At 36.2% G+C, this 13,743-nt stretch overlaps 1 protein-coding gene and 1 long non-coding RNA gene across 2 annotated transcripts; one reads left to right on the top strand and one right to left on the bottom strand.

The window, feature by feature from the left end:
- Nucleotides 1–758: 758 nt before the first annotated feature.
- On the bottom strand, nucleotides 759–3,618 carry LOC139118376 (uncharacterized). The gene is made up of 3 exons (XM_070681672.1): nucleotides 3,514–3,618; nucleotides 2,719–2,844; nucleotides 759–2,470 (listed from the first exon to the last, which is right to left on the bottom strand). Exons 1-3 carry the CDS (start codon nucleotides 3,538–3,540, stop codon nucleotides 1,745–1,747), a joined length of 879 nt encoding a protein of 292 aa, XP_070537773.1. The 5' UTR covers nucleotides 3,541–3,618; the 3' UTR covers nucleotides 759–1,744.
- A 6,297-nt stretch (nucleotides 3,619–9,915) lies between these two features.
- LOC139118382 (uncharacterized) lies at nucleotides 9,916–12,141 on the top strand. Its single transcript, XR_011548692.1, has 3 exons — nucleotides 9,916–10,034; nucleotides 10,430–10,522; nucleotides 12,107–12,141. It is a non-coding gene; the product is annotated as an uncharacterized lncRNA (long non-coding RNA).
- The last annotated feature ends 1,602 nt before the right edge of the window (nucleotides 12,142–13,743 follow it).

Raw genomic sequence — 13,743 nt, 5'->3', positions numbered from 1 at the left:
TTTGAGCAGGTCTGTTAATAATATGTAACAGTTCATAAACAATGACAGGAAATGACTCAAGCTCAGTGGAGTAGCATGCTGGCATGCCACCACTCCTGAACATTTGCAGAATTTCCCTTTTTCTTACCTCATTTGCACATTTTTGACACTGACGTGTTCATTTGAACAAAGTCACATCTCAACACCTGCATCTACCTGTACACCAAATACTGAGATTGTAGCTTTGGGGGTATGGGAGCCTTTGTGTGTGACGGACATACATCCGCACATACATAGCCACAACACAGCTTTATGAGCAGGAAATTTAACACAGCGCCCTCTGGCGACGAAACTGAGAAATGTCATTTACCCTAGTTGTGAGATGAAGAAATGTTTTTATCCAGCTATCACCATATCCACACTGTTTAAAGGTGGTGTGGCCAGTCAGTAATTAAATAGAGCACATTATGTTTTTTTCTCATCATTTTACCATGTTTCACGGCTAAAATTAGATGAGAATTTCATCAGAACGTAATAAAATTTTCCCAGTTAATGCAGGTATGGTTGACTTTACAGCCCCCAAAATGACAAATTTTCATGGACCCATTTACAACACTGCACATGTAAAATTGAATAGGGAACCATTTAGTTCAACTTCCTTAGAAGACGGGGGTCGTGCAGTAACAATGCTTTAATGTCTTTGGCACATTTTCAATAATTTATACTGTACAAGATAGATACCACAGTATAACTACACTGTAACTGACAAAGAACTACTGTCACAATTCTAATCAACTTTATTTTCATAAACACTTCACTTTAATGTACCAAATTTACATGGCAATGGTAAGTTTATTCTGCAAACAGTCAAAATTACTGATGAGCAGCCCCACAGATCTGACAAATCCCCTTGCTCAACCTACCTCGCTTAGCACTTCCATTACACTTATTTATACGTTTTGCCTCATCCCAACAATCATCACATACCCTTTTTTTTCCAACTTTGGTGGCAGTTTTAAATAGTGCATGTTGTCTAAACACTAATTTCAAATGTCGCCTCCGGTCTCTTATCCCTGAATACGTCCTATGAAGTCCATTTATTTTAGAATGGACAGATTCTAAACCATGCTCAGCCAACAAACCTATTGTCCTCCACTTCTCAACAAATTCAGGGACGTGTATAACAAGCACATGGAATTTAGGGGTTATCGACTCTTCAGGGAAAGCTACTGGAAACCACATCCCTAGTTTATAGCACAATTCTTTCAAAGCTTTAATCTCGTCATCACTGAGAAACCTGGCAACCATGTATTTTTTTATCTTTTCCATAATGCTGAAAAGTTGTAAATATTTTTCATAGACATTGGTATGGGGACTCAAAATCTCTAATAGCTCTTGATGTCTAGCTAAGATAGTGCTGATGTGGTTACCCACAAAAGAGTTTGAATGATATGCCTGTTTCCGAACACCGAGAACATTTTCCAGTACATTTGTTAACTGTGTTTCTAACGGACCCTTTTGCTGCTCAACAGTTTCAATACCTTGTCCAAGTTACTCCTAGCTTCAATTTTTTTTTCTTTACATATCTGAAACATTTCATTAGCAATATCCACATTTTCAGTTTGCTTGTCAATTATTTCAGATTTAGAAAGAACAGTTCCACTACAATGAGAACACAGGAAATCATCTTGCTCTACTTCAGAAGATGCATATTCCACACAAATGCTATGATACCATTTCTCACAATTTGAGCATTGTACCCAATCTAAAGTTTCAACATCTGTTTTATAACCCCTGAAATGGCACACAAAGGGTGATTGCAAGCATCTTCCTCAGTAGTGCAACGTCTCCTTTGCCTCTTTTTCTTTCCCTTTTTCTCTTGCTCACATACAAAGGCTGCTAACAATTCCTGACTTGACTGGTACGCTGCCTTTGCCTCCTCATATTCCAAATTGGCTTGTTCAGCTTGGTCACTTGCATCCTTCCAAACTCCATATAAACTTTCATTATCGTTTCTGTCAATTTGCCTACATGTCGTCTCGAGCATATTGTAAAATTTCAGTACAAGACCTAATAAAATATGAAGAGGCATTGGCACAATCTGATACACAGAATCCAGTATAGGCAGGAGCATTGGCTTAGTTATGTTTCTGTACTTCTTGCCATCTTTTTTATCATATTGAATTAAATCATTCTGCATTTGGGCAATTGATCTGACTCTAGGTTCCCAGTCAGGGTTGGCAATAAATGTATTGGTAACCGAATCAAGCTTTACTGAGCAATGTGGTACCCCCTTTGAGAGCTGCTGTTTAGCAATATCACACCACAAGCATGGGTGCTTGGAAGCAGCACCCTGATGCCCTAGCACATTACACAAAAAAGCATAATCCCCATAAAGGAAAGCTCTCAGGACTTGAAATCTGTTGTCAGAGATCTTCACTGAAAAGTTGGTTTGTAAGGCTTCAACTTGTTCTGTATACATGCCAAATATCTGAAATAAAAAAAAGTAGCACAAGGTAAGTATGGCACCACCTTCACATAAAACAGTACTACCCCTCCCCCTGACAACTCTAAACTATCCCTAATGTTACACATACTTCAGATTTAGTGTATCTTTTGATTTGCTTGATTTTGACTTGTGTAATGTTAAGAGTGTAATGAATGGTCAGAGTTATGTGAACGCAAACGCAGCAGGCAGTCAGATAACTACCCTGTATTGCCCACCATTATACTACTCACCTGTTTCATGTTGTCATACGAGTCGTACGCCTCAAACATTGCAACCAATTCAATATTATCAGCACTGCAGTTTCCAACATTTGCCAATTGCAGACACAGCTTTGTTGTTGTCCCACCCTTATCACCCTGTTGAGCAGAACATACCAAAAATGAGAATGTATGCCTAATTCACAATACCCTGAAATTTTAAGGGCAAAGTTACCTACAGTTTAGCAAAATGATAATTTTCTGAGTATAAGCTCCAATATATTTCATTATAATCAGACTGAATGATATGCAAATGGACACCGATTTATTCAAATTTTAATTAATCAATATGAAAAGACTTTCAAACAATTATTCTGGACCTTTTTATAAGCACAGTCGGTCTCCAGTATGATTTTATATAATTGTACTCACCCCACAAGAACCCACACTTCATCATTAAATCTTGCATCAGCACTGATATTTCCCTTGGACACATGAGCATCATAGATGGTCTGCACAATATGTTCCAAATTCGGACGACGAACATAAGCGACTTTTGAGGGACCTTTTGCTGAGGCATTTTTCGGCAGTATAGCTACACCAACTTCAACATTATCGAGCACTATTTCGCTCTGATAAATGTAAAAATATGCATTTATTAGTAAGATTTTCGTACATTTCAGACTTGTCTATTAATGTGACTTACTGGCCAACCTTTATTAGCGTTCATTTGCGCATGATACAAGGAAACCTGAATTCATGTATTCATTGTATCTTGACATTTTATCTTGCAGGGTGTCGAGAAATATTTTCAGCAATACAACTTACTTGAAATTTCGTGATATATTTTTCCATCACTTGCTAATATGTCTATACCATGGCACTGAAGGAATGTTCTGAGCTCACGTAACCTTTTCATTGGTAGTCTGAGTAGTAGTTAAGATCAAGAGTTTCGGTTGGAGACAGCACTGTGAAGAAAAAAGTAGAAACAACATGAGCTACTCCGTACTAATAATCAGTCATATGAATTGTAATTCAATGTTAGACCCTTTAATGTTATTTGTTGGCCGAGATTTGATTTATGAGGGGCTCCATCTTAATGTTTTTGTTTCCAACAGAGGCTATTCTATACATTAGCACTGTTCATAGTTCTGGATAAGTCACTTACCTTGACTTGCTAATTCCAGCCTTTATACCGGCTTGGGTATAGACATCTTTATAAATAGTTGCAAACTTAGCCAATGTTGACACTATGTCATCTGTTGTTGCCTCTCCTTTAGCAGATAGTGAATCCAAGAACTGCCAAGACAATATTAACAATTTATAGTATGTAACATTTATAATTAACAAGCAATATTGAAAGTTCCTGGGGAGAACGCTACAAAATATTATTGTATCATAGATCATACTTACACTTTTCAATGCATTGGCTCTCTGCTCTAATGACTTTTGAGATGCTATGCTGCTAGCTATAGCAGGTTTTGCGTTTGTGGTATGCTGTTCCTCTTTTATCTGATTCGGGGCTACGACATACAAATGTGTCTTTATCTCTACTAAGCACCTGCACATGCGCTTTAGCTTTCAGTTGTGCTATATTATTTTCTAATGATCTAATCTTTTCATCTTTAATCATACTCTCTTCTATCACCTTGGTACACTGCTGTTTCTTGGCTTCTAATTCCTTTTCTAATAATACAATCCTAGTTTTGGCTTCTGTCAAGGCTTTTTCGTATTTAGTTATTAGATTGTGAATGTTTGTGTTCAAAGCCATGATTTCTTTCTCATTATTGCTAATTTCATTATCTTTCATTTTAATTACATCTAATAATTCATTTTCTCTTATTTGTCCTTGTCTTACAACCATTGAAAATTTAGATTTTACTTCATAATACAACTGTAGTACTTCCCGGTATTTCATTTGAAGTTCACATAGTTTGTCTTTGCTAGCTATGTTTTCATAAGACAATGCCAATAAATCCTTATTATACTCGTCATGAGTTTCTATTAAGCTAGTATTGAATTGACCACTAGACTGTGTAATGTTTTGTATTATTCCTTGTGTGGCAGCAATCTGATCATGAACTTCATCATCGCTAGGATTATGTTGCTTAGAGACAACAATTTTTTTATGAATATCATTGACTTTACGTTCTCTGTTTGGGACTTTCTCACAAATTTCATCGACGGACACTTTTAGTTCACAATTATCATCAGAGGGCCGAATCCAAACTGATTCATCACTGCATACTTCAGTTATTTCTGCAAACTTTAAAATTGGGAACCCTTCAGTCTCAGAGCTTTCAGAGCTAGTCACGAACATCACTTGCTGTTTCTTTATGGGAGGGATACTTTTCTTGCTAATCTAACATCTCTAACAATTCGCTTAAAGGATCCACTTGAATTTGCCACACATACTTCCACAGCACTTTTCCTAATATCAACATTTCCCACCAAAATTTCCCCGAATGAGTTTGTAAACAGAACTTGATCACCCTCATTTACGGATCTTATCATATTATTAGGGTTTAAATGGGGGAGGTTTGATTGAGCTTTACTGTTTCTGCCAGTGAATTTTCTCACATATTTAGACTTTCTGGTTAAATGCTTACTGGAAAAACAGCTTCCACAAGATATACCTGAACCAATGTTTTGTTCAACTTCCATTATGATTCAGTATAAACTTAACTTGACCTAAAGCTGATTAAGTTTAATAATTTGATATTAGTAATTTGTTACTTGTGTCCTTGTGTAATTACGTACTATTTAATCATTACCAAACAAACTACTACCACCTTAAACTAACTTCTTTATCATCTACTAAACTAACCACCACAACCTTAAACTTTATCATCTACTTAACTACAACTACTACTACTACTACTACTAACTCTATAGCATAGTATACTAAGTACTATGTATCACCCTACTTAACTAACTTTATCATCTACTAAACTAAGGGACTGGACATAAATTACAGGGGGGGGTGGGCCGGTATTTTTCGAAAAACCGCTGCGTAAAAAAAAATGACCCTTCAAAAGTTCATGCACAAAAATTAGTGACCCTCCCCCTTATCCGTGCATGAAAATAAGTGACCCTCCCCTGTTACTCAATACCCCCCCAAAAAACCCGCAATGTGTTGAAGACCCCCTTCTGACTTGCTATACTTTTTAAGTCGCCCTCCCGAAAGGAAGGCAAAATGTGGCCGATATAACGCGTTGTCCAAAAAATATCAAATCATATGTGTGTTATTCATGTAAATGTACTTTGCTTGAAGTGTCAGGTAAAAAGTGCATGCCTGTACAAAAAATGTAATTTTTAGATTTTATCGATAATGTTGATTCACTATACATGTAGTTGACTATAAGAAAACTACGAACGCGTATTTTCCAGTATAAAACTAGCTATATCTGTTCATATACAGATGTTTAATAACTGATATAGATATACTTGATTAGCATGGGTTGTTTACAAGTGCACATGTGAACAAGATATTTGATTTTGGAATTTCTGTCAAAATGTTGATTCACTATACATGGGAGTCTATGACAAAACTATACATGGGAGTCTATGACAAAACTGTCAAAAGATTTTCAGAATTAAAAATTTGCACTATTTGTGCATATATGGACCCTGAATAATTGACATAATTGTGCTTGATTAGAAGAGGGTGGTAAAATATGCATCTGTGTACAATAACTTTGTTTTTGGAATTTCGCATAAAATGTTGATCCACTATACATGGGAGTCTATGACAAAACTGTAAAAAAAAATTTTCAGAATTAAAAATATGCACTATTTGTGTATATATGACCCTGAATAATTGACATAATTTGCTTGATTAGAAGAGGGTGGTAACACATGCATCTGTGTACAATAACTTTGTTTTTGGAATTTCACTCAGTGAAATGTGGATCCATTATACATTGTAGTCTATGAAGAAACTATGAATAATTTTTTTTAAATACAAAACTTGGCAAATCTGTGTATTTATGTGTGCTTGATTATTGATATTTATGTTCTTGATTAGACTAGAGTGGTTACAAGTCCATGTGTGTGCAAGAAATTTGATTTTGGAATTTCACCGAAATGTTGATTCACTATACATGGCAGTCTATGGTGAAACCCTTTCCGGACACCTGGTACCACTACTAATTATCAGTGGTTCAGGATGGTCCTACTTAAATTTGTAAATCACAATTGTCCCATGGACCTGGTAATATATTACCTTGAATGGAAATGATTATTGGACCAGTTTAATGTCATATTTGAATAATTTTTTTCCAATACAAAAATAGGTAAATCTGTGCATCTATGTACACTCAATTATTGATACTAATGTTCATGATTAGACTAGAGTGGTTTCAAGTCAATGGTTGTGCAAGAAATTTGATTTTGGCATATCACTTAAATGTCGATTTACTGTGTGGCAGTCTATGATGAAACTATGAATAATTTTTTTCCAATACAAAAATAGGAAAATCTGTGCATTTATGTACACTTGATTATTGGTATTAATGTTCATGATTAGACTAGAGTAGTTTCAAGACAATGGGTGTGCAAGAAATTTGATTTTGGAATTTCACTGAAATGTCCATTCACTATACATGGCAGTCTATGATGAAACTATGAATAATTTTTTTCCAATACAAAACTTGGTAAACCTGTGCATTTATGTACACCTAATTATTAGTATAAATATTCATGATTAGACTAGAGTGGTTTCAAGTCAATGGTTGTGCAAGAAATTTGATTTTGGCATATCACTTAAATGTCGATTTACTATACATGGCAGTCTATGATGAAACTATGAATAATTTTTTTCCAATACAAAAATAGGAAAATCTGTGCATTTATGTACACTTGATATTGGTATTAATGTTCATGATTAGACTAGAGTAGTTTCAAGTCAATGGGTGTGCAAGAAATTTGATTTTGGAATTTCACTGAAATGTCCATTCACTATACATGGCAGTCTATGTTGAAACTATGAATAATTTTTTTCCAATACAAAACTTGGTAAACCTTTGCATTTATGTACACCTAATTATTAGTATTAATATTCATGATTAGACTAGAGTGGTTTCAAGTCAATGGTGTGCAAGAAATTTGATTTTGGAATTTCACCAAAATGTTGATTCACTATACATTGTAGGCTATGAGGAAACTACAAATAACTCATAGGTTATCTGATCCTAAATTGTTATTCAAAAGTTGTTCGACCTGAAGCTTCCAGTTGTTATTGATGACACTATGCACTATTCTGAACAGTTTGTATTCTGTCAATGTCCTCAAAAAATTAAAAAATGTACATACAGCAACATGAACGTTTGACACCGACCTATACCCGATGTATTGTCAATGGGAGAATGATGTCAAATAAGTAATCTCCCAAATTGTTATTGAAAGAGTCATTATAGGGGACAATTATGCACAATAGTGTTGAATAAGTAGAAATCATGACAACTTAAATCAATGTGGCTGTTTGGATCATCAATACATTGTTTATTATACCTGAAATTTGCGCCCGAAGGGCGCGCCGAAAATGGTAATGGCAGAAAATGAAAGTGCCAGGAGGTATTTTTTTCTTTTTTCAGTATTCCATAACGTGCACATGCAATTTCAGCTTTGATGCATGAAAAAAGGTGACCCTCCCCCATAGGCTTGCACAAAATTTTATGACCCTTCAAAATGCTTGCGCGAAAAATGGCGACCCACCCCACAAAACACCGGCCCACCCCCCCCTGTAATTTGTGTCCAGTCCCTAACCGTTATTCTGTTGTTGTTGTTGTTGTTGTTGTTATTTTCTAATTTTCATTGTGTTAAAACATATGGTTTTGTCTACCAGCTAGGCCAGATTTCGCCACTGCAGGTCCTATAGGTGAGCTGGAAAAAAATCATTGATTCTGCATGTTGGACTCCTGTATTTGTAAAAGTGATATAAATGCTGAAAACGGTTCAGTTTGTATGACGTCATATGTTAATGTAATCTATGAAACCAACAAACACAGGAAAATTGAAGAAAAACAGTCATCTTCCACTAATACTACTGCCATATAGAACAAATTGTAAAAGTGTTCGGCTGACATTCAATTCATCATTGACGATGGTATCATGGTAGAATATCGGTACAGTAGTCTCTTTCATCCCTACACTAACTAGCATTCCACTGCTACCTCGCACCTATGGAAGGATATGCGACTGTGTACGTGTACAGTAATAGAGACCAAGCAAATAAACCTACGTTTGAAATTTAGTGTTCTTTCTATTTGAAGCTTTTACCAAACGGTATAACAGTCTTAGTACTTACAGTGTCCGCTATCTTTCATGTCAGAGTTAATGAATATCTACGTCACCTCCATCGTACGGTCCGCACGGCTTTATAGTTGGGTCGAGGTAGCATATTTTGGGCTTCTCTGCCCGATGAGAGACCCTTGGCCAGCGAAGGTGTGTCATCACCTACCAATGGTATAATGGTAAAAAATGGTAAAACTGTTCTCAATATACGTTGTATTAGTGTAGAGTGTATGTTTGTCTGTCGTCCTCATCTTGTGGCAAAATAATGGAAAGTGTGATTCCAACCATAAGAGGGCATTTAAGTTGCTCGGCATTTCTGTAGCATCTCGTTCACATATCGTCAAAGATGATGGAAATTTAACACTGCTGATCTCGTTCCCGGAAAATATACTAACCACTGTAGATGTAGGAACTGTCAGTTTAAAACACAGGTCGTTGACGTACAAATCCTTTGTAATACAACAAATTGCATATCTCGAATCAAACGTGTACGTGTCAATCAGTGGCCATAGATATTGGTCCGGTGTCACTATTCTATGGATTGGGACATTTGATGTACATTAGGAAAACAGGAAGGCATATGTTACATCAAATTATCCGACTCGGGAATAGACAAGCTGACAAACAAGACTAACAGACTAAGAAGCTAAGGCCATGGTGATTCTTGACGACTTTCTATGCGATTACTTTCTTGAGGAAAAAAATCCAAAATTACTCTATGGTGTATACTGTAAAATGAGACCAATTGTTGCTGACGACGTTGTGGAACACGAAACATGTATTGGCAATTTTTTGACATTGGTTGTGCAGCCAAATCTCCCCAAAATAATTTACTTTAAGGCCATCACTGTATATTCATTTCCGAAGCCTCTTCCGTAATTGATGAATTAAGAACGGATATAAACCTATCGTAATCGGAGACATTGTTCGTACCATATCCAGTTATGTTTTATAATTCCAACAAGATGGTTCGGTGCAAAATATTGTCACTTTTGGATTTCCTGGTCATAGTCGTATTGCTCACAAACTACTCTATCAACAGTGCGTCAGTTGACGTAAGTATCGTTTCAGTCAGTAACTTTTAAGGTTTTGTAACTTTCAATACGCTTGATTTGTATAAATGGCATTATTTGGTCTCATATTTTTCCAACGTTTCCCAGTCATTGATGATAAGGTTGTCTAAATCGTCTAGTTCACGCCATAAGCTCCCCAAGACAGCAGCTGAACGCTTTGCCCTGTTTGAATTCGAACTTTGTTCTTGTCACACTGTCCGTAATCATTTTTCACCATCTACCACCTAAAAATCTCTGATACAATAGTTATTAGTCCTCGTCGGGGTATTAATTCACTAATTAAAGATCTTTGATTAAATTTAAAAATTAAATTTCATAAAAAGAACAATCTGCTTGTATCTATATCCGTGATCAACGTCTTACTTTTACCGTAAAAGGTTGTCGATGAAGATGAAGTTAAACTTGAGCTGAATAAAGAGAAGAGAGTGATTGCCGAAGGACCAGAGTTTGAAGACTTGCCGCCAATAATGGTACTGGAGAATATTCTACGATTTCGAGTGTATCCTTGTGCATGTAAATCCCTATTTATCTCTAGTCTGCACTGGTATACGAAGGTCGGGAACGCAAGTCGAAAAGCGTCAAAAAGTCATTGAATGTAAACGTCTCGTCAAAAGTTAAGTGATCAAAATTTCTTATATAGCTTTACAGTTAGAATGAATTTCACAAATACCTGTATGACATGTCAAGACCTCGACACTAATCTTTCACATCGATAAAACTGTTCTTGAAAAAAAAAGCAGAATGTTAACACAAAGCAAAGTGCAGTTACATATGCTAGTGTAGACCGAGAGAAAACTTTGAATTGGTTTAGGTCAGCTGTTTGGTGCTACTTGCTATTTACACACTCAGTGGTGTGATGACGAAACGTTGCCACTCAGTGCACGTACACAGTTGTTATTTCATAATGAGCATAACTTAATTTGTCATTGTAAATGAAATACTTATTTTCTAATTAATTCTATATAAGATCACTAATGTCAGAGGAAGCGTTTGCAATATCTATTAACTCATTTGTTCGCTATTTGGAAGGGATAGATTATCCAAAAAGACATTTTAAAAATCGAATCAACGGTTTTCAACTACAACTGTACCAGATTCAGGTCCATTGCAGAAAAATTAAGTAATAATGACGCTTATTATGTAGAATAATTCCGAAATGAGATTTTCAATTATTGTTATAACATTTTGAAAAACGTACACGAAATATCCGGTGAATTTGGAATGGTGGAAATGATTTTCCGTAAAATTACAGAAAGGTAATGCAAAGGTAAAGGTAAAGGTATGCAAGAGAAATCACTCGGTGGTCGAAGATCGATGTCAATCTTCGAAATATGGCCAAAAATAAAAAAAAACATCGCATCCTCGTACTCATCGGTGTGGACGAGCTGCTACAGCCTTTTTTCACATTCGCTCGAAAATATGAAAAATGGCAGTGTCTCATACAAGACAGAATATTTCAATAAGTGCAAGATCCAATGTATGAAACGAACAAATCTGTATAAATAATATAAGCGTCATCTAGCCTCTCCATGTCGATTTTTGTTTTTGTCGATATGTTTGCTTTCAACATGATGTCAGTTGGTCGATCTTTGAGTTATTAAAATCCTCAAAATATTGTAAATGCATGTCAACAATCATTTTTGTAAGAGCCTTTGGATGAGCGAATTTAGAAATTGTACAAGCTGCAACCAGCAAAACAACGCCGGACGATAAAATCGCAGATATGCTCAGATTGGGAGGGTATTATTTTGAACATCACTGTGAAACATTCTGCACATGATGCCAATCTTAATTACGCGATGTCGTTGATTCTACACGGTTACATTTAAAAGTCGATTCTCAAAATACAATTAGTATGAGCAAAGTCTCCAAAATCGACAGGGTTCCTTCTAACTTACCTGGATGTGTGAGCTAATGAGAGTATCATGTCCATAATTGTTTTGGATGCACTCGCATACTTTACCGATATGTATTCCTAAACTGGCGATCTGTGGACTTTCAGTAAACATTCAAGTTAACAACAAGTAAGCAAACCTATTTGTGTTACATTTCAGAGAAAATACAGCATTCCATCTCAAACACAGAAAAGTGAGTACTTTTTGTTGTGTTTTTTGTCACCACCGTGACGTTGAGCTTCAAGTCTGTATAAGAACACAAGTCTGACCTGAAGGGGACAGTCTTTTTATTCTGGCCGCTAGTCCAAAACCAAGAAATAATAGATACTTCCTTAAAATCTTCCATGAGTGAAACAATGTGGTCCTTTTATGTGGATGTTATATGATCAGTATCAACGGAACCGTAGAGAGGGGCCTTAGACTTGAGTCACTTGGAGTGACCGTATGCTCAATATTGGCACACATTTTCTCGTATGTAGGTATATATTCAAATGTTATGTCACCGCTCTTACTATTGCTTCTGTCATGGGATCCAAGTATCTTGTTATGGACCAATCTTCCGAGAACTCTTCAAGATGCCTTACAATATTAATTGCGTTGTTAACTATACAAAATAGAGGCAAACAGCGTACACATTAATGAGAGCCACTTTGTCCCGCCAAAGTTCCCTTTTATCTGTCTTGTTTGTCGAAAGGTGCATCTGAACAGGAACCTGCATCTGCAATGGACAAAATATTCGAAGCAAACAGACATTTAATGAAGGTAAACCAAAATGTTACTATCGGTATTTGCTGTGACTATACTTAGTCAATGCTTAGCGAAATTGAAGGTTGGATTTTCTTAGCGAAATTTGAAGGTTGGATTTTCTTAGCGAAATTGAAGGTTGGATTTTCTTAGCGAAATTGAAGGTTGGGCTTTTTTTCGTTATTTTCGCTCCACATTTTCCCTGTCGATGACTGGTTGTTGACTGAAAAATAAAAAAACTTTTTCGATCAGTGCGTAGCCCATCCCGAACAGTAAATTTCTAGAATCTCCCTTTGTCTGTCATGAAGAACCTTAAACCCCATACATAACTCAGAAGAATTTATGTTAATTAAAACTATATTGAGCGTAACCATGCGATATGAATAAATCTTCTCATATATATCTTCCAATAGTATCTGAAATTTTGATCAACAGCAATGCTCGCATTAACCGTAGACATAGACTTCCATGCTTTAACTTGATGAGACGCCTGGAGTATAACTTTATTTACTAATATTGTTGGGGCGGGTGCAAATTCTTGCCAAAAAAAATCCCTCCCCGGTACGATGCGTAATCATGCGCTTGCTTCCGAAGATTTTGAAATCGGTAACAGAGTAACTTGCAAAGACGGTGGGTTACCAGTATCTGTTTGTCTGTCTTACAGAACACGTTCCTGGATTGTTTGAAGGTGACATGTACTATGGACCACAGGTGAGAGAGATAGGTGTTCAAGGGACAAAGTCGGCCATTTTTTCATGAATTTTGTTTGATACAAGATACTACTTATATTGTTTGACATGTTGAAAGATACTGAGTGAATGGGTGACCATGCATCCCCAGTTTTAAACACGACCCCGGTGTTGGACAAATTAAATGAATTAATGGTCAGTAAGATAGTATTTGTAAAATTTAATTTCTCATGTTTCGCATGAAAAGGTTGCAAGAGCAGCAGTGGATCGAGACGATCGTCGCTGGCCGAACGGTATCGTGCCCTATGAAATTGATCCTATCTATGGTAATTTGTTTTTATCCAGTCCTTTCTTTTTAGGGAC

The sequence above is a fragment of the Ptychodera flava genome, chromosome 19, assembly GCF_041260155.1.
Source record: "Ptychodera flava strain L36383 chromosome 19, AS_Pfla_20210202, whole genome shotgun sequence".
NCBI lineage: Eukaryota > Metazoa > Hemichordata > Enteropneusta > Ptychoderidae > Ptychodera > Ptychodera flava.
Note: the sequence above shows the minus strand (reverse complement) of the source record. Positions and strands in the feature narration are given on the sequence as shown.